This window comes from Panthera onca, chromosome E3, assembly GCF_046562875.1.
Source record: "Panthera onca isolate mPanOnc1 chromosome E3, mPanOnc1 haplotype 2, whole genome shotgun sequence".
Classification (NCBI taxonomy): Eukaryota; Metazoa; Chordata; class Mammalia; order Carnivora; family Felidae; genus Panthera; species Panthera onca.
The window spans coordinates 4,659,055-4,681,429 of NC_138354.1; the positions used below are offsets into that span (position 1 = coordinate 4,659,055).

The following is a 22,375-nucleotide window of genomic DNA, read 5'->3' on the forward strand; positions in this document are numbered from 1 at the left end:
CGTTAAAACAAACAAAAAAAAAAATTAAAAAAAAACAAAAACAAAAAAAACACTCAATAAACTGTGAATAGTAAGAACCTACCTCAACATAATAAAAGTAATACATGGAAAACCCAGAGAAAACATCACATTCAGTGGTGAAAGAAAGTTTTTCCTTTAAGACCAGGAACAAGACAAGGATGCCCAATTTGCGCCGCTTCTATTCAATATAGTACTGGAAATTCTAACCAGAGCGATTATGCAAAAAAAAAAAAAAAAAAAAAGAGAGAGAGAAGATATTCAAATCAGAAAGGAAGAAGTAACAATACATCTATTTGCAAATAGTATGATCTTGTATGCAGAAAACCCTAAAGAGTCCACAAAAAAACTGAGCTAATAAAAGAATTCAGCAAAGTAGCAGGAAGGATACAAAGTCAACACACAAAAAACAGTTCCATTTCTATACACTAACAACAATTTGAAATGGAAGTTATAAAAACAATCCCATTTACAATAACATCAAAAAGAATAAAATACTAGGAATTAACAAAGGAGGTGAAAATTTGTACAATAAAAGCTACACAACACTGCTTAAAGAAATTAAAGACATAACTAGATAGAAACACACCCCACATTCATGGATTGGAGGACATAACATTGCAAAGATGTCAAGATGCTACCTAAAGCGATCTACAGAATCAACGCAATTCCTATCAAAATCCCAATGATTTTTTTTTAACTTTTTTTTAACATTTATTTATTTTTGAGACAGAGAGAGACAGAGCATGAACGGGGGAGGGTCAGAGAGAGGGAGACACAGAATCTGAAACAGGCTCCAGGTTCTGAGACGTCAGCACAGAGCCCAACGCGGGGCTTGAACTCACAGACCGCGAGATCATGACCTGAGCCGAAGTCGGCAGCTTAACTGACTGAGCCACCCAGGCGCCCCTAGAAAAACTCTTCTTAAAATTCCCATGGAATCTCAAGGGACCCCAAATAACCCAAAACAATCTTGAAAAAGAAGAGCTGGAGGACTCATTATTTCCTGACTGCAAAACTCACTACAAAGCTACAGAAATCAGAACAGTGTGGCACAGGCAATAGACAGACATATAGACAAATGGAATAGAGAGCCCAGAAATAAAACCTCACATACAAGGTCAGATAGTTTTTTGTAAAAGTGCCAAGACCATGAAATGGGTAAAAGACAGTTTTTTCAACAAATGGCACTGGGAATACTGGGTATCCACATGCAAAAGAATGAAGTTGGAACCCTATTTAACACCACAGACAAAAATTAAAGTGGATCAAAGACCTAAATGTAAGATTTAAAAGTATAAAACTCTTAGAAAAAAACTTAAGGCAAAATCTTTATGACACTATACCTGGCTATAATTTTCTGGATAGGACATCACAACAAAAGGGCAGGCAACAAAAGAAAAAACAGATAAATTGAACTTCCTGAAAATTACAAAGTCTGTGCATCAAAAGACACTCTCAACAGAGTAAAATGCAACCCACAGAATGGGCCAAAATATTTGTAAGTAATATATCTGATAAGGTGTTGATACCCAGAATACACAGAGAACTCCTAAAGCAAAACAACAACAAACCACAAACAGCCAGTTCAAAAATGGGCAAAGGACTTCAGCATTTTCCAAAGAAGATACACAAATGGCCAATAAACACATGAGAAGATGCTCAACATCACTGATCATTACAGAAATGCAAATTAAAACTACAATGAAATACCACCTTGCACCCATTAGGTTATAATAATACATACACACACACACACACACACACACACACACACACACACACCCAAATGCTGGAGAGGATGTAGAGATAGGGGATCCCCTGTGCACAGTTGGTGGGGATGTGAAATAGTACAGCCATTATGGAAGGGTGTGGCAGTTCTGCAAAAAAGTTAAAAAACAGAATTATCGCATGACCCAGAAATTCTGCTTCTGGATATAAACCCAAAAGAATTGAAAGCGGGGTTGTGAAGAAATGTTTGTACACCTGTATTTATAGCAGCATTATTCACAATAGCTATAATGTGGAAACAACCCAGGTATTCCTCAACAGATGAAAAGATAAGCAAATGTGTTATATACACAAAATAGAATATTATTTATCCTTAAAAAGGAAGGATATTCTGACACATGCTATAATATAGATGAACCTTTAAGACATTATGTTAAGTGAAATAAGCCAGCCACAAAAAGACCGATACTGTACGACATCATTTACATGAGCTAAATATATAGGAATATCAGACATAGATATAAATATATCAGATATCAGAATAGTCAATATCATAGACAGAGAATAGTGGTTGCCAGAGACAAGAGGAAGGGAGGAATACAGTTACTGTTCAATGGGCACAGAATTTCAGTTTTATAAGATTAAAAGAGTTACGGGGATGGATGATGGAGATGGCTGCACAACATTATGAATGTATTTATTTAATACCACTTAAAAATAATTAGAATGGTAAATTTTATATGCCACAATAAAAAAATTGGGGAAAATTGCATTGAAGAGTGAACCCCCATCAAATGTACATGGCTGGAGAAAGATACACTATGCTAATACTAATCAAAAGAAAGCAGGTGGGCCTGTATTATTTTCAGGCTCAGCAGACTTTAATAAAAGTTCTCAAGGATAAAGAGAGGCTTTCATCATGATAAAAGGGTCAATTCTCCAAGAAAAGATAATAATCCTCAATATGTATGTGCCTAACAACAAAATGTCAAATATGTTAAAACTGACAGAACTCCAAGGAGAAAGAGGTGAATCCACTGTTACATAGCTGGAGACTTCAACATTATTCTACCAGAAATGGACAGATCCAGCAGGCAAAAAACCAGTAAGAGTTGAACTCAACAACAGCATCGGTCAAGTGGATCTAACATCTATAGGCTACTCCATCCGACAGAAGCAGAATACATTCTTCTCCAGGTCACCTGGAACATTCACCAAGACGGACCACATTCTGGGCCATAAAACACACCTTAATTAATTAAGAGGAAATAGAAGTCATACAATTTCTGCCCTCAGACCACAGTGGAATTAAACTATACAGCAATAACAGAAAGATAACTGAAAAACTCCAAAATACATGAAGATCAAACAACACACTTGTAAATAACACACGGGTGAAAGAAGAAATCTCAAAAGAAATTTAAAATAGTTTGTACTAAATGAAAAATAAAACACAATTTATCAAATATTTGTGCAATGCAGCCAGAGCAATACAGCAAAATGTATAGCATTTAGTGCATATGTTAGAAAAGAAGAAAGATCTAAAATCAATCACCTAAGATTCCACCTTAGGAAACCGGAAAAAGAGCCACAAACCAAAAGTGAATAGAAGAAAAAGAAATAATAAAAATTAGAGTAGAAATCAAATGGAAATTTCAAAAGAAATTGAAAAATTGAAATCAATACGAAAAAAAAAGTCAATGAAACCCAAAGCTGACTCTTTGAAAAGATCCAAGAAAAAAAAAAAAAAATCAATAAACCTCTATCTAGGCTTTCTATGAAAAAAAGAGAGGACACAAAGTACTAAGATGTGAAATCAAAGAGAGGATATAGTGATATCCTAGGGATATTAAAAGATCCTAGGGATGTTAAAATAATAAGAGGAATACAATGAATAACTCTGTCCACAAATTTGATAACTGCATGAAGTTATTCAAAGACACAATCTGGCAAACACACAAGAACAAATACACCAATCTAAATAAGTCTATATCTGTCAAAGAAATTGAGTCAGTAATTAATAATCTCCCAAAACAGAAAGCACCAAGCTTAGATGCGTTTACTGGTGAATTCTACCAAACACTTAAGGAAGAAATTATATTACTTCTCTACAATCTCCTTTACAAGATAGAAACAGAGAGGGTGCCTGGGTGGCTCAGTCAGTTAAGTGTCTGACTCTTGATTGCGGCTCAGGTCGTGGTCTCAGGTTGTTAAGATTGAGCCCGGCGTCAGGCTCCATGCTAGTTGGGGAAGTCTGCTTAAGATTCTCTCTCTCCCTCTCCCTCTACACCTCCCTGGTTCATCATGCATGTGCACTCTTTCTCTCTCTCTCTAAAAAAGAAAAAAGAAACAGAGTGGAATAGTTCCTATTTCATTCTATGTGGCCATCACTACCCTAATATTAAAATAAGACAGACATTCCAAGAAAACTACACACCAATATCTCTCATCAATGTAGAAGCAAAATCCTCAATAAAATATTAGCAAAACAAGTCCAACAATGTATAAAAAGAGTTATATATCACAACCAAGTAGTATTTTTCCCAGATACACAAGGCTGGTTAAATATTTAAAATCAATTAAGGTAAACCCATTTCATCAACAGGCTAAAGAAGAAAAATCACATGACCACATCCATAGATGCAGACAAAGCATTTGAAAAACGATAAAAACTCTCAATAAACTAGGAATACAGAGAAAGGTCCTCAACTTGATAAAGAATACCTACCAAAACCTACAGCTAACATCATACTTAATGGTGAGGAACTAGAAGCTTGGGAACTGATTGGGAAGGAAGAAATAAGGTGTCTCTGTTCACAGATGACATGTTCATCTATGTAGAAAATCCAAAAGAATTAACAAAAAAAGTCCTGAAGCTATTAAGTGATTATAGCAAGTTTGCAGAATACAAGGTTAATATACAGCAGTCAACTGTTCTCCCTTATAACGGCAATGAATAAGTGGAATCTGAAATTAAAAACATAATTTCATGTACATTTTCACCGAGAAAAAAATGATACTTGGGGGGCACCTGGGTGGCTCAGTCGGTTAAGGGTCCGACTTTGGCTCAGGTCATGATCTCACAGTTCGTGGGTTTGAGCCCCACGTCAGGCTCTGTGCTGACAGCTCAGAGCCTGGAGCCTGCTTCCAATTCTGTGTCTCCCTCTCTCTCTCTCTCTGCCCCTCCCCTGCTCATGTTCTGTCTCTCTCTCTCAAAAAGAAAAGAAACTTAAAAAAATTTTTCTTAAATGGTACTTGGGTATAAACCTAACAAAATATATACAAAATGTATACGAGAAAAATCATAAATCTCTGATGAAACAAATACAAAACTAAATAAGTGGAGAGTTAGCCCATGTTTGTGGACAGGAGGACTCAATGTTGTCAAGATAACAGTTCTTCCCAACTTGATCTATAGCTTCAATCAATCCTAATCAAAATCCCAGCAAGTTATTTTGTGGATATCAACAGATTCTAAAGTTTATACATAAAGGCAAAAACCTACAGTGGCCAATATAATATTGAAAGCAATATTGGAAGCAAGTTGGAAGACCAACACTACCTCACCCCAAGTCTTATATAAAGCTGTAGTAATCAAAGCACCTGCTACTGGTGAAAGAATCAATGGAACAAAACAGAGATCCCAGAAATAGACCTCCGTAAATACAGTCAGCTGATCTTTGACAAAGGAGCAAAGACAGTCTTTTCAACAAATAGCACTGCAATAATTGGAAATCCACGTGCCAAAAAATTAATCTACATTCAGATCTTACATCCTTCCCAAAAATTAACCCAGAATGGGTCACAGACCTAAATGTAAAATACAAAGCCATACGACTCCTAGAAGACAAAACAGAAGAAAATCTAGACTTTGGGTTTGGAGATGACTTTTTATATACAACTTCAAAGGCATAATCCACAAAAGAAAGAACTGATGAACCAGACTTCATTAAAATTAAAACTTCCACTCTGTGAAAGACATTGTCAAGAGAGTAAGAAGACAAGCCACAGACTAAAAGAAAATATTTGCAATAAAAATATCTGATAAGGGACTGTTACCCAAAATACACGAAGAACTCTTAAAACTTAACAATAAGCGGGGCACCTGGCTGGCTCACTCAGAAGAGCATGTGCCTCTTAATCTTAGGGTCATGAGTTCAAGCCCCACGTCAGGTGTAGAGATTATTAAAATAAAATAAATAAACCTAAAAAATAAAAACTCCACACTAAGAAAACAAACAACCCGAGACCTTCAGGGACACCTCACCAGAGACATACAGACAGCATACAAGCATATAAAAAGGTGCTCCCGGGGCACCTGGGTGGCTCAGTCGGTTGAGCGTCTCACTTCGGCTCAGGTCATGATCTCACAGTCTGTGGGTTCAAGCCCCACGTCAGGCTCTGTGCTAACAGCTCAGAGCCTGGAGCCTGTTTCCAGTCCTGTGTCTCCCTCTCTCTCTGCCCCTCCCCCAGTCTCACTTTGTCTCACTTTGTCTCACTCTGTCTCTCAAAAATAAATAAATATAAAAAAAAATTTTTTTTTAAGTGCTCCATGTATCATTAGAGAAATGAAAATCAAAATACCACCACACACCTATTAGTATGACCCAGATCCAGAACACTGATAACACCACATGCTGGTCAGGATGGAAAACAACAGGAATTTTCATTCAGTTCTGGTGGGAACGCAAAATGGTACAGCTAGCGTGGACAAGTTTGATGGGTTTCTTAGGAAACTAAACATACTCTTACCATATGATCCAGCAATCACACTCCTTGCTATTCACTCAGTGAAGTTAAAAGTTGTGTCCACACAGAAACCTGCACGTGGACATTTGTTCCAGCTTTGTTCACTACTGCCAATACTTGGAAGCAACCCAAATGTCTTTCACTAGGTGAGGGATAACTACACTGTGGCCCATCCAGACAGCAGGCTATTATTCAGAGCTGAAATGACACGAGCTATCAAGCTATGAAAAGACAGGCAGGAATCTTTTTTTTTTTTTTTTTAATGTTTATTTATTTATTTTCGAGAGAGAAAGACAAGGTGTGAGCAGGGGAGAGGCAGAGAGAGAGGGAGACACAGAATCCAAAGCAGGCTCCAGGCTCTGAGCTGTCCGCACAGAGCCCGACGCGGGGCTCGAACCCACAGACCGTGAGATCGTGATCTGAGCTGAAGTCAGACGCTTAACTGACTGAGCCACCCAGGTGCCCCTTCAGGAATCTTAAATGCATACCACTAAGTGAAAAAAAAAGCCTGTCTGAAAAGGCTACATACTGTACAATCCCAACTATATGACATTCTGGAAAAGGCAAAACTATGAGGACAATGAAAATATCAGTGGTTGCCAGGGGGAGGGAGAAGGGAGGGATGAATAGCACAGAGGACTTCTAAGCACAGTGAAAATGCAGTTGGCCTCTGAACATAGGTTTAAACTGCATGGGTCCACTTATACTCAGATTTTCTTTTCTTTAAATTTTTATTTACTTTGAGAGAGAGAACATGAGCTGGGGAGGGACAGAGAGAGGTAGAGAGAGAGAGAATCCCAAGCAGGCCTCATGCTGTCAGTGCAGAGCCCAATGCAGGGCTCAACCTCTTGAAGCGGGAGATCATGACCTCAGCCAAAATCAACAGTCAGATGAAAAACTGATGTTTTTCAATAAATTCAGTACTACAAATATGTTTTCTCTTCCTTATGAGTTTTTAATGAGTTTCTTTTTCTCTAGCTTATTTATATTGTGAGAATATAGCACATAATACATGTAACATAAAAATATGTGTTAATCAACTGTTTATGTTACTAGTAAAGCTTCCAGTCTATTAATAGCTGAGTTTGTGGGGGGAGAGAGTTAAAAGCTATGTATAAATCTCTGACTGAACGAGGTATTGGTGCACCTAATCCCCAAGTCGCTCAAGGGTCAACTGTACGCTGTATGATATTGTAATTGGGGATACATGTTACACATTTGTCAAAAACCCACAGTGTGAGCACCAAGAGTGAACCCTAAGGTAATCTATGGACTTTGGATGATTATGATGTATTAATGTAGGTTCATCAATTACAACAAATGCACCTCTCTGGGAGGGGAGGATATTGATAATGGGGAAGGCTGGGGTGGGGGGTAGGAGTACATGAAAAATCTCTGTACCTTCCACTCAATTTTGGTGGAAACCTAACGCTGCTCTAACAAAAACCAAATCCTTAAAGCGACAACAACAAAACTCCACCTTGTATGATTCGAGACAGCATTCAGGGAAGGGAAAGGACACCCTAGTTCTCCCGGATGGCCCTGCTGGGTTCCCAGGTAGGATGGTTACCAAGTAAGAGCAGAGTATGGGGGGGCGCCTGGGTGGCTTGGTCGGTTAAGCGTCCGACTTCGGCTCAGGTCATGATCTCACGGTTCGTGAGTTCGAGCCCCGCGTTGGGCTCTGTGCTGACAGCTCAGAGCCTGGAGCCTGTTTCAGATTCTGTGTCTCCCTCTCTCTCTGCCCCTCCCTTGTTCATGCTCTGTCTTTCTCTGTCTCAAAAATAAATAAACGTTAAAAAAAAAAAAAATTTAAAAAGAGCAGAGTATGGGGCACCTGGGTGGCTCAGTCGGTTAAGCGTTCGACTTCAGCTCAGGTCATGATCTGGCACGGTTCATGAGTTCGAGCCCCATGGCCAGCTCTGTGCTGACAGCTCAGAACCTGGAGCCTGCTTCGGATTCTGTGTCTCCCTCTCTCTCTGCAACTCCCTCCCCCACTCATGCTGTGTCTCTCTCTCAAAAATAAACATTAAAAAAAATTTTTTTAAAAGGAAGTTCTGATATAGGCTATAGCATGCACGAACCCTGAAAACATTTTAAGTGAAAGAAGCCAGACACAAAAGAATAAAGACTGTGTGATTGCACTTAAATAAAATATCTAGAATAGGGAAATTCATAGAAACAGAAAGCAGTTTTGGGTACCACTAGCTGGGGGGTGGGGGGATATCAGGGGTTACTGCTTAAGGATTACAGAGATCTGTCTGGGGAGATGAAAAAGTTTTGAAAATCATGGTGATGGCTGCACAACACTGTGAGTGTAATTAATGCCACTGAACTGTATGCTTATGGTTAAATGGATAAAATGGCGAATTTTGTTATATACACTTTACCAAAATAAAAGACACGTGAACGGATAGTGCACAAGCATTTGCCAAAGACTGTGAGTCTGAACAATCTGCTGTCCAACTGTGCAACTTAACAAGTTAAAAAAGAACCAGTCGTCCGTTTCTTTCATTCCTCCAGAGAGCCTTCGGGTTTTGTCCCCAGATCAGAGCGGACGTTCGGACAGCTCTCCAGACTCCGACACCACTGTAGTCCCTGATAAAACCTGAGTTCTGACCTCCACTTCCAATGAGAAATGATTACAGGCAACCAGGGGCTCAAGGCAAGGTTCTTCACTACCTGAAGAACTTCAAAGACATTTTTTCCAGACTCCAGAGTCACTAAGTCTCTCTGTCCCAGGAAAAAACTGGCTGGTCTCTCTTTGTGGTCACTGAAAATCCTGCGTAGATCAGGAAGCTCAAAGATAAACGTGTGGGTCACCTTTGATGACTGTAGGGTCGGTCCCGTGACCTGCAGCCAACTGCTCGCTGCCTGCTAGACAGATGCCACCCACTCATTCTTCATTGGCCCTGAAGTACTTTTCCTCTATTTCCACTCTTCTTCAATAATGTGTGAACACATTTACAAAAACCACAAAACCTGCGGGAAAAAGAAATCAAGGATAAAGAAAAGAAAAGAACTCACCTGGGATTTGTTCATTTTCCGTTGTACTCCCAAGAGCATCAAAACCTGGGAAGGCGTACCTGTAAGAGAAGGACAGAGGAACAGGAGAATGAGAGCCGGCTGGCCCTGCAGCATCTGGATTCTTGTACAAACTTCTGCACACAGGCTGGGTAACCTCTGATGGTGGAGAACAGAAGGAAGGTGACATCCGTCCCTCTGTGACTCCTGCAATGTTTCCTACTGCTTTAACTACGCTGCCCCCCCCAACACAGAAACGTTAAAAACAGAACTATTATTAAGCAAATTCTGGCACGTCAAAAAAATGAAATACAAGGTCTCCATTAAACCGGACGTTGCAGGGGAGAACAAATCCTAAAGGATGTTTTGTGTATCTGATTTACTAGATAACATTCACCCCCTGGGTAGGAGAATCCTCAAAGCTTTAGAAAAAGGCACAGGTGCCTTGAATGCAGGTCTTCTAAAAACGTGTTTCTTCTAATTGGACTGATGCTTCTCAAAAGGATCTTTTAGGAGTGAACTTGCTTTGATGGGACTGTGAAGACTGCACCAAGCTTGGAGTCAGGGACTCTGGCTTCTATTCCCTCTTGTTAATCTTAAATAAGCCGTTTCCTCCGTCAGGATCTTTCCCCCACTTCTGCCAGATGAGACAAAAATAGAAAGAAAGGAAAAATCCTGGCAAACCTTCCCTGAACTACTACTCTTGAGCCTGTAAGATCGGGACACGAGAGCGCACCTCCACAGGCCCGACGCGGTGAAAGCTGCCCAGCTTCTGGAAAGAATCGGTGGAGAACGAAGGGAGGCAAGAGAGCGTTTGGGGTGCGGTTGAAAAAAGCTGCCCGCCTGTAGAACTCCTAGCGTCCCGCCAACCAGGCGACACTTCTCCCACGGTCTGTCCCTCGCCACCACCTGGCCCCAGCTGCCGGCAAAGTGACTCACAGCATCTGAATGCGGTGAAACCCCTGGAGCCCTGCCCCCCCTTTGCTTCTTTTCCGCGTTTCTTCCGTCTTTCTCTTCTGAGGCTCCGACGGGCTCTGATGCGTTCTTCCCGGCGGGATTCCTGCGCTTGCGGCCCGGTCCTTCCTGCCTCCGTGAAGCTGCTTTGTTCCAGGAGAGCCTAGGGGACAGACACCCGCTGGCTGGCACCTTCACCAGGGGCCCCGGACCCGCCTCCCCGAGAACACACAGCGCCTGTCAGGGAGCTTGCAAAGCGGGGGGCTGAGGACAAAGGCAGGAGGGCCGTCGCGAAGCGCCCTCAGTACCCGGACAGCGCAGATTTGGGGAGCACCCCCGGCCCCCGGCGGGCAGGACCCCCGCGGCTCCCCGGGGACCCATATTCCACGGACCCAGGGAGACACGAAAGGAGCCCCGGGATGCACACCGCCGCGGGGCGCGCGCGCGTGTGCGCGTGTGTGTGTGTGTGACCACAATACATGTGGGTCCGACGGGTGCACGGCGGGCAGCGCGCGACACCCGGTCCCCGTCCGACCTCCGAGAAGCGGTCGAGCCGCCTCGGCGCCTACGAGGACGGAGACCCCGCGGCGAGCGCGGCTTCCCCCCAAAACGCCGCACTTCCTGCGCGTTCGCTTGGGGCCCTCCAGAGGCGCCCCCATTTGGTGTCGACTCGGCCCCCGCCGGGGTGGCGGGGGAGGAGGGGCGGCCTGAGCGGGCCCCGAGCGAACCCGAAGCCTCCCTCCCCACGCCCCACGCCGCAGCCTCAGGCCGTCCGCGCGGACCACGGTCCGGACCTCCCGGACCTCCCGGACCAACCGCCCGCCTTCGCGCCGCCGCACCCGAGTAGGGCCCGGGACCGCCGGCACGCTCCGCTGAGGAGAAACGCGCGCCTGCGCACTAAGCACGACGCCGACCCGGCCACGCGCACCGCCCACCCCGCGGGACACTCCGCCCATGTGTGGGGGCGTGGCCTGCGCGGGCCCGCCCTTTTCCCCGCCCCCAACACCTGGACTCCCTCCCACCCCGCTCCTACATCACCCTGACTCCCGCTCTGCCCCTCCCCCACGTCACCCAACTCCCACCCCATCCTTCCCTTCCCCCACATCGCCCCACTCCCATTCCGCCCCCATGTCACCCCCAGTTCCCCATGTTTCCCCCCCAACCCCAGCTCCGCGACTTCTCCTGCCAGGAGGTGAGGGGCCTCAAAGCCGCCAAACAAGGGAGAGATTCGGGAATACAGATGAAAATCTTAACGAAATTAGTCCTTGCAATCAATTGCCCAGCCAAGCAATTGGATAATAATGAAATAACCTCCAATGATGTATATATACGAATCTTGTTCAATTTAGTTGCACTAGAAAAATAATGGAAGCAATATAAATTTAGACAATTTAAGTATCTAATCAATGAATATGTAAAATACATTGGGGAAGGTGGTAGCCATTCAAAACTATAATGTAAGGTAAATAACTCACGTGTAACAATGTTCGTGATCCATTTTGGAATCAAAATATACTTGAAGATACAGGGCGCCTGGGTGGCTCAGTGGGTTGAGTGTTCAACTTTTGATTTCAGCTCAGGTCAGGATCCCAGAGTCGTGGGATCTGCGCTGAGTGTGAAGCCTGCTTGAGATTCTCTCTCTCTCCCTCTGCCCCTCTGCCCCTCTCCCCTGTGCACGTACATTCTCTCTCTGATAGATACATGGATAGATAGATAGACAGATAGATAGATTCCAAGATAGAAGATAGGGTCCTTTTTTTATGTGCCTATGTGCTGTAAAGAATATAAACAAATATGTGGTTTTTTTTTTTTTTTAATGTTTATTTACTTTTGAGACAGAGCAAGATAGTGCAGGGGAGGGGCAGATAGAGCGAGGACAGAAGATCTGAAGCAGGCTCTGTGCTGACAGCAGAGAGCCCGATGTAGGGCTTGAACTCACAAACCAGGAGACCATCACCTGGGCCAAAGTCAGCTGCTTAACCAACTGAGCCACCCAGGTGCCCCTGTGTTTTTTTAAATAAACAAAGACGAACCCACAAACAGTACAGAACAGTGTAGACATTCTGGACATTGTTCATTCACAGGAGTCTAAGAATGGAATTAACATCTGAATATTAATTTAAGGGACACTGCCCTGAAATGCTGGCAAAGCATGTCAGCTTTACCATTCTACAATTCCTGTAAACGTTCAATTTACAATTTAACGAATCTGTATTATTTTAAAATTTGGGCTTACTATGAGATTCTTAGTACTTGATTACCATTACCTCAAATCTGCACGATTAAAAGACCTATAGGAATATGACAGTACTCTACTATGTGTCCTCTATATTTGTATATAAAGTCATAGAGAAGGTCAGGATGTCTGCACAATTAATTGATAACAGTGATGTCTCTGGAGAAGTGGACCTAAGATCCACTTAGTATATATGACTTCAGATTTCTCTACATTTTTCTCCCCCCACAAGGAAAAGAAAATTACTTATCTGTGGGATTGTAAGGCACGAGGCAGCACTGCACAGTAGTCCTGCCCAAAAAGGGGGTCAGCTCACATTGGCAAAGATGACGTCAAGCAGGGACAGCCTGGTCCTAGCTGTGGATAACTTTGATCGAGATCCTTCAAATGCCCAGACTTCAGTGCTTCCACCCATAAAGAGCAATGGGATGGGTCATGCAGTGAGTTTCCAGCTATGAGATTTCACAAGCCAATGATTTGACCATTCCAGCTGTGCATAAGTCCCCAAACTCTTGGAAATCTGGGATCTGCAATTTCCTAACACAATGAGATAAAAGAAAGACACCACCTTGCTGTTTAGGAATAGAGTTGGCTATATGACGTCGTGTCGGTGGGACTATGACTGCAGATAAAAACATGGTTGTGTGTATGTGCACGAATGTGTTCTAAGAGTGTGTCTGAGAAGCAGTTATGCAGAGGGATGGAGCTAGGTCTACAAAATCTCAGTGCCTGGGCCCAAACCGCGATTCTCCAGCCTACCAGACCTTGAGACCTTAGGGTGGCTCTCTGTGCCTCACTTTCCTCACCTGTAAAATGGGGATGATCATTCTTACCAGAGGCTTGTAAGGACCAAGGGAGTTGATTCAGCAGTGGCTGGCAGAGCTCTCACCCAGTAAGCCGGTGATCAGGGTACATGCACAGGGCGCTGTTCTAGGCATTGGTAGCTTTTAGGTGTTTCTAAGGAATCCATCTGAATGTATACTGTCATCTTGTGTGAGTGTAGTTACATGCACCGTGGTGGTGGGGGGGCACCCCAGTTTCTTTGAAATAAGGAAGGTTATAGACAAACCAAAGAGTAAGAAAACAATAACTTTATTATGTTCTGTGTGTGTTCCTCCCAAATTCACATGTTGAAAACCCAATCCCAATGATGGCATTTGGAGGTGGGGCCTTTGAGAGGTAGTGAGGGCGGAGCCCTCATGAATGGGATTGGTGCCCTTATAAGAAGAGATCAGAGGGGCGCCTGGGTGGCTCAGTCGGTTGAGCGGCCGACTTCGGCTCAGGTCACGATCTCGCGGTCGGTGAGTTCGAGCCCCGCGTCGGGCTCTGTGCTGACAGCTCAGAGCCTGGAGCCTGTTTCAGATTCTGTGTCTCCCTCTCTCTGACCCTCCCCCGTTCATGCTCTGTCTCTCTCTGTCTCAAAAATAAATAAAAGTTAAAAAATAATTTAAAAGAAGAGATCAGAGAGCTAGTTGTGACAATAGCAGAAGTCAGTTTGCAACCCAAAAGAGGGCTCTCATCAGAATCCAAACGAGCTGGCACATGTCAGGCTTCCAGCCTCCAGAACTGTGGGAAATAAACGTTTGATGTTTAAGCCATCCAGTCTACGGTAATTTGTTACAACAGCCTGAACTAACGCAGATCCCGTGATACTTCGCACTCTCTCCATCCAGGTTCTGCAGCAACCTGTCAGGCTATGTGTTCCAGATGGCACAGGTTCAAGAAGGCAGAGCCTCCTGACCGGTCTGCCTGGTGTCTGCTGTTCCCCGCTTCCCACACACATCACAGGTCTTATGAAGAACAGAAATGGATACCTGTCATGTGCCGCTATGCAGAATCTAGGGCCCGTCATTTGTCACCGAATCAAAGTCTAAAACATTGTACCAAGCTCTCCCCACCTATAATTCAACAGCAACCCTACCACGTAGCTATGCAGCCCTCTACATGTGGAAAAACTGAAATTTTTCGAGGTTAAGTCACCTGTAGAGGTCATAAAATCAGTACATGTTGGAGTTGAGATCTGAACCATAACCATTTTCTCAGACTTAGCTCTTAACCATAAGGCCAGATTAACACCACTCGCAAAAGTATTTGTTCCCCCGTGCTGCCACCAAACCTTATGGGAGAGCCATCCAAGAGGCCATGAGGAAAGGCAGCCATCCAGAATGGACACACCAACTGAGTCAGGCAAGGAAACAGCCCATCAGTGGTGACGTCTTCTTTCTTTCCTCCTCTTCCACCTAAGCCATGAGAACAGAAACTGTTAGAGACAGTTGCATTTGCATCCCTCGCCCTCTCTCATCTTCAAGGAGGAGAGGAAAATGCGGGCACTCCAGGAGGAAATCCACTGGGATCACTCCCAGGGACCCCTCTCTCCCTCCATCCTGATAAAGCTGCTTCTCCACATTCATGTAATAAGCTGGGTCTCGGCCCAAAGGTTCGGTAATTGTGAGGGGCCCTTCCCAGGGGAGTCCTGAGGACCCTATAAAGGACAGAAATTCAGAACCAGAAGAAAAGCATCCACCCCACCCCACACACCCCCAGGGGCTGCATCGTGAGCACAAAGAGGAAGGAAACAGGAGGGCAGCCGGGTGAAGGCGGGAAGAATGTCACTGACCTAGCCCATCCCAAGGGAGCATCATGAGACGCGGAAAGCGAGTTTCAGCCAATCGCGAGAGAGTAGGGAGCGTGGAAAGCCAGCCTTAGCCAATCCTGAGGGAGCAGCCCCCTGCGCCAGCCAATTCCCGAAGCACCAGGGGGCGTAGCGGGTGAAAGCTTCAACCAATTAGAGAACGTCATTCATCCCACCAAAGTCCCTATGAGAAAACCGTATTAGTCCGCGGGAAGTTTTCTTTGGGGTTGCAGAAATTTGGTTTACGGAGCTCGGCTTAGGAAATCTAAGTTCTCAATTATTAATGTGAAACAGTAATATCGTCTCCACCAGAAGGACGCTTGGTTCTTTCTCACACACACACCTGGGAACTCTCCCAGGATTCTCCAAAAGATCTAAACCATCACAAAATAAGAATTTTAGAGAATTTAGAAAATTATGCAAGCATCAGTAGTCAACACCTGAAATTAGAATTGGTTTGGCTATCAAGTGGATTTTTTGACTACTTGCATTTTTTAAGGTAAACATTTCTTTTATTAGAATTTTTTTTTAAATATCCAGGAAAACTAAGTAACAAAATTTACTTTTAATTGCAAGGCATTTGATTCCTGTACTGTTTTCCTACCCCATGAAGGAGGTAACATTTCCTGCTTATAGGAAATAAATAGCTTTCTTGTAACTCTCTTCTGAGCCACTGTGTTTGTTACAGCCGCAAGAAACGATGCTTCGTGAGAACTTACCACTAAAGGGTCAGCAGCTGTTTTAAGGGTTTCCACTCATCTGATTCTCAGGACAAAAGCCAGGAGGTAGCCCTTGTGTTGAGATAACAGAGGCACAGTTTTATTGGGGTAATAAGCGACGTAGAGTGAATTGAACATGTATGAAGTTTACAATTGGAAGTTTTGGTGTGTGAATATACCCATAACTCCATCACCACAATCAAGATAATAAACATATTGTGCCCCCCAAAGTTTTCGCATGCTCCTTTATAATCCCTGTCTCTCACTTCTCCCTGCCACCCACCCCCCCGCCCGCCCCGCAACTTCCAGGCAATCACTGATATGCTTTCTGTCACTGTAGACGAGTTTGCATGTTCTAGAATTTTAGACTTTTATATAAAGCGAATTTTGTTCCTTTTTGAATGGCTTCTTTAGGCCAACATAACTATTTTGAGAACCATCACTGTTGTTGACTGCATCAATACTCTATTCCTTTTTATTGCCAAGGGGTCCATTGCATGAACAAACCATTATTTGTTTACCCATTCACCTATTACTGGACATTTGGGTAGGTTCATTCCTCTTAGGTAAATACCTAGGAGTTGAATAGCTGAGTCTAGGGTAGATATATATGTAACATTTTAAGAAACTTCCAAACTGGTTGACCATTTTCCATTCCCACCATCAGTAAATGGGAGTTTAAGTAGTTTCCTATGCTTGCCAACACTTGGTATGGTTTAGATATTTACAGTCATTTAAAATAGGTGTGTATTGTGTAATAGTATCCTATCATGGCTTTAATTTGTATTTTCTTAAGATTGATGGTGCTGAGTTTCTTTTCTTGTGCTCAATTCCCACTCATATATCTACTTTAGTGATGTGTCCAAATATTTTGCCCATTCAGAAACACAAACAAAAAAAACAACAACGGGGTTCTTTGTTTTCTTACTATTGAACTTTCAGAGTTTTTAATGTATTTCTGGATACAACCCCTTTATCAGGTATGTGATTTGTATTATTTTCTTTCAGTCTTTTCCTTGTCTTTACAATGTCTTTTGAAATTCTTGATTTTAATAAAGTCTATTTATAGGGGTTTCTTTTCTTTTATGGTTCTTGTTGTATCTCAAAAAATTCTTTGCCTAACGAAACATTTATAAAATTTCCCCTGTGTTTTCTCAAAAGCTTCATGGTTTTACATTTGGGTCTGTTATCTCCTTTGAGCTAATTCTGGTATGTTGAGAGAGGTGTGGATCAAAATACAGTTTTAGTCCAGTAGTCAAATAGGAATTTGGAAGAAGAAAATAGAGAGACTGATAGAAAGGCAATATTAGAAATTGCTAAGAATTTCCAGACTTAGGAAATATGTTCATACACCAATTCACAAAATAGGTTCTGAGCAGGATAAACTTAAAAGTTCCCACTTTCCCATTAAGTTGCTTTTTTTTTTTTTTTTGTAGGAGTTCATCAAGTATTTTAGATGATAGTCCCTTGTCAATTTTAGACATTTCAAATATTTCCCTCCTCTGATATCTATTTATATTTATCTCTGGAGTCCTGCATAGTGCAAAATTTATAAATTTTGAAGTAATCAAATTCATCAATTATTTGCCTCATGGCTATGATATTGGAGCTTTGTTGAGTCCTTTCCTACCCTGAGGTCCCAAAGATTTCACCTAAATTTCCTTCTGCTAATATTGTGGTTTTACCTTTGTCTTTAGGTCTTCAATGCATCAGGTATCCACCTCTTTATCTGATGTGATCCAGTATTATCCAGTATTATCACCCAGCTTCTCTAACCTCATCTACCAAACAATTTGTGCTTTCTTGTCATTGGTAGGGTAAGTGAACCTCTCTTTACTCTTCTTCTTCCACAGAAATTTATCAAGGCCCTCAAAAAGCCCAACTGAAATTTTTATGGAAATTGCATTATTTATGGATTAATTTGGAGGAGAAAATCTTTGTAGTATTAAGTCGTCCCCTCCAAAAGCATGATACAACCATTTATTTAGATTGCTGGTAGAGAAACACCGTTGATATTTTGAGGTTGATCTTATATGAACTTTTCTGTAAGTTCTAGTCTGTGAGCAATGGATTCTGATGTTTTTCTAGGTATATGGTCATGTTATCTGAGAATTAGAACATTTTTAATTTATCCCATTGTAATTCTTACACCCCCTCTTTCCTTGCATGGAAACTCCAGTATTATCCTAAATGGTAGAAGGATAGTGAGCACATATGTTTCTAATTTTAAAAGAAATCTATCTAATGTTTTTTCCATTAAATATAATGTTTGTATAGATTTTTGCTATATAGCCCTTACAAGGTTAAGACAGCCCCCTTCTGATTCTAGTTGAACTTTATCTAATGTTCTTTCTGTATCAATTGCAATATATAAATTTGATGAATACTGTACACAGTTTAATTATATATGACTATAATACATAATACTCATAGGGCTATATTATGTATAGTGATATATACAATTTAAACACAGTTATGTATGCACAGAATTTGATGACTAATAGATACAGCTTTAAAACATTCAAAAATATTGTTTTTGAGACGTAAATATGCAGCATAACTCTAACGCATGGGAGCAGTGAACATCAAATTAATGACAGTCACTTCCACGGGGGGAAGAAAGAGAATGAAAGTAGACAAGGATACATAGATGAGCTCTACTGCACCTGTAACATTTATTTCTAACAAAATGAAAATTCTTGAAGCGATAAAGAAAAACACCAAGTCTGGATATGGATGAAAGATTCATGATTGTTCATTTTATAGTATATTCTCTGTGCGGGTTCTTTGAAAATTTTTAGTTAAGACAAGGGCATTCTGTTTTACCCTTCGGGTTGCCAAAGATCAAGAGGTTTGATTAACACATACTGTTGACGATTGTGTTGGGAAAAAGGGGCCCGTGTTGTTGACCAGAGGTCCGATGTTATAAGGACTTCTGCAAAACTCAAAACCAATGTACCCTTTGACAGAGAAATTCCATTCTAGGAATTTATCATACTAATCATACTAGCAGGCGTGTGCAAAGGGCATATATGCCTTCCTGCATTGGTTGTAGTAGCAAAAAAGAGGGAGCATCTAAAATGTCCATTCAAAGGGAGCTGAGTGAATAAATGTAACATTCATACAATGCAGCTATGTGGCATTAAAATGAAGAGGTAGATCTCCTTGTACTGATTAGAAAGTGACTTCAGGATACAAGGTTAAGAGGGTAAAAGCATCCTGTTTGTTATTCCAGCATTTGTTTAAAAAGAAGGTAGGGATATATATGCATTTGAATATGTATATAGTTTCTCTGGGACACAAGAGATTAGTAACAGCAGGTGCCTTTCACAGAGGGAACAGCAAGTGGGTGTGACTCCTAGTAGGTGTGAGAAAAAGAATCAACCTTCCCCCCCCCCCCCCAATCTAAAGCCTTGTGATATGTTTGAATTTGTATAATATGTATTAAGTTTTCAAACAGATAAAAGCATTTGTATCAACGGTATTTTAGTATCCTCCTCACCCTTTTGTTTTGCCTTTTCTCAGCAGCTGTTTCCAAAAAGGCAGTCTGTAGTTGCTTCTTTGGGGCTGAGGAGGTACCAGGCTTTGGAAGATAAGGGGGGCAGAGGGGCTCCCCAACTCAATAGCGAATCGTCACTAGCTAGGGACCACTCCAGACCTGGTGTCTTTATGTCTAGATGTCGCCTTTCCCCCCTTCGCTTCCCCCCAGGCACGTTTATTGCACGAATTCTTTTTACAGGCACTGTGCTAGTCAGAGGAAGAGAACAAAATAAGCTGTCCCCACCTTGTTGGATGGTACTGGCCCACGGAGGAGACCGTCATTAAACCAGGAACACAAGTAATCCTGTAATTTGTGCTAAGAACCTTGAAAGTGAGAACTGGGTGTTGCCTTAAGAGGGTGGAACAGGGAAATCTACATTAGGTAAGGGGAGCAGACCTGTCTGACAAGCAGATGGTTATGCTGGAGCTTTGCCATTTTAGGACTCTTTCTGGTACAAGTGCAGAAATCCAATCCAAGAGAGCTTAAGCCAAAAACGGAAAACTGCTGTGTATAAGTAACTGAAGAGCCTTGGATGGGGCTCAGGGGAAAGAGCATCAGGAGTGTCTGTGGAGACACAGAAATGTTTGGTAACTGGACAGAGGTGCTGGTTGTACAATACTGAAATGTACTAAGTGCCACTGATCTGTACACTTCAAAATGGTTACTTTTATGTGACATACATTTCACCTCAATTAAAAAAAAAAAAAAAGTGCCTGTGATTCTACGGCGAGGATCCCAGATCATTAGGAACGGCCTCTGTGGGTGAAGTAGTTAGTAACATCCAGCGGGAGAAGGACAGATGTGTTCTGACCCCGTTCACCAAGGTTCCTTAATGCTCCGATGGCACTCTAAGTCAGATACGGGAATGATGCACCCGCAGTCTCCTGACATGACCCGCAAAAACCGTCCAGAACCATCTAGTTACCACCTTCTGTGTATGGAAGTCACGGTGTTTGCTGATCTTTGGTGGGTAGCTTCATCTGTGATCTGTGCCTGGCTGACACATTACAACCTTGGGACCAGGCGGTGACAACCCACAAATCTTGATGTGTGCAAGTAGCTTCCTGTGGGGTTCCCTGTTGATGGCAGGGGTTAAGGATATGGTGAGTGGGCATGGGTACCCGTTCTCATTTCCTTCTAAGTGTGCCTGCTGGGGCTGGAACGCTGACTACTGCATTTCCCAGGCTTCCTTGCTTCTAGGGTTCTGGAATCAAATTAGGCCCTCCAGTTAGATGCACTTGGGTAAGATTCAGCAGACGGAGGAGAAGAGGGCACATCTTCCTGATGCTTTGCATATTGTGCCAGCAAAAGTACTGTGTGTCTCTTTTGTTTGGTTTTGTTTTTTGTTTTTTGGGTTTTGTTGTGGGCCGTCCAATGCCCAGCACCAGATCCATAAATGAGCATAACACTTGGAAATAGAGGCACCTGGGTGGCTCAGTCGGTTAAGCTTCCAACTCTTGATTTCGGCTCGGGTCGTGATCTCAGTTTGTGGGATCCAGCCCCATGTTGGGCTCTGTGCTGACAGCTCAGAGTCTGCTTGGCATCCTCTCTCTCCTCTCTCTGCTCCTCCCCAGCTTATGCTCTCTCTGTCTCTCAAAATAAATAAACATTTAAAAAAAAGTGGAAATAAAGCAAATTCACATTTTTGTCACCTGTCCTTCATGTTGCCATCTCTACCTGGAAAGAACCTGAAGGGGACAGGACACGAGGATCAGCATCTTGGCACAGTGAGTCAGGAAGGCATGGCCGCTGCTAGGTTGTCACCTGACTAAGTGGGTGACACCTGGCCCAGACCTTGTAAGAATGGGCTGACCATTTGGAAAGGAAGTCCTTGAATGAACACCACGGTCGGGCCTGTGTGCACTGGCTATTGTAAAGGGCTAGGTTTGGGATGGGAGCTAGGGACAGATGGCAAGATGAGATAAAGATAAAGCCCAGAGTGCCGCGAGCCAGGATCCAAGAAAAGAGCTTCCCCAGGATTTGCACAAGAGAGACCAGACAACGGAGAATGAAGAAAAGCCTGGAAAGGCAGGATGCCTGCCAAGACGGGAGCCCATCCCTGTGTTCTCATTTGCATCCACCCTGGTAGTGAGTAGAAAAGAGCCACAGCTCACCTGGTCAAGGGGAGGGATCCTGGCCAAAGACGTCCTGGTGTATCAGTTACTGCAGGGGCACAGCGGATGTTACCCATCGTTTTTGGACTCTCCGGGGAGGAATCCTTTGTGTGGGTCTCAGTAGGAGGTAGTGTCTATGTCCCACTATAGATGCCAAAGGGGCCAGGGATTCTCAACCTCCTGGCAGCTGGAAAACGCCCCTGACCCAATCTCAGCCAATCACATGCTTCCTCCCACCTGGAACTTTGAATCTTCAGGGAATAATGCGAATACAGAGGGTCTATTGAGAAATTACTCTGGCAGCTGCAGCTGCTGGTCATCCCAACTGGAAAGTTCCTGGGGCAGAACATTGGCTATGTCTCCACTGCTGAGCCCACCTTGATCTTGCTCTTGGAGACCCCAGGTACTTGCTGCTTTTCTGCTCAGCCATTCTCAGCATGTAGCTGCCACCCTCAAAGTCACTTCATTGTCTCAAGATGACAGCTGAGCTCTACCCATCACATTGGCATTTCAGGTACAAGAAAAGGAGAATCAAAGGGCAAAAAGGTACGCCTTCCAGCTGAGTCAGGCCCTTTTAAAGAACTTTCCTGGAAGCCCCACGTAATTATCTTTTCCTTACCTTTTAACTGGCCACTTCTGTATACAAAGGAGGCTGGGAGG

At 43.0% G+C, this 22,375-nt stretch overlaps 1 protein-coding gene across 5 annotated transcripts in view; it reads right to left on the reverse strand.

Moving 5' to 3' along the window:
• LOC132674377 (uncharacterized) overlaps positions 1-11,483 on the reverse strand; it is a 30,733-nt gene extending 19,250 nt beyond the window's left edge. For 3 of the 5 annotated variants that reach the window (XR_014136328.1, XR_014136327.1, XM_081791679.1), the window contains exons 1-3: positions 11,009-11,483; positions 10,459-10,636; positions 9,523-9,581 (exon numbers count right to left, since the gene is read on the reverse strand). Coding sequence is in view for 1 of the 5 variants with exons in the window: in XM_081791680.1 (XP_081647806.1) it covers positions 9,523-9,581; positions 10,459-10,636; positions 11,313-11,429 (354 nt within the window). In the remaining 4 variants the exon portion in view is untranslated. The remainder of the gene's footprint in view (positions 1-9,522; positions 9,582-10,458; positions 10,637-11,008) is intronic. The other 2 variants (XM_081791680.1, XM_078439899.2) reach the window with 1 other exon arrangement.
• Positions 11,484-22,375: the final 10,892 nt, after the last annotated feature.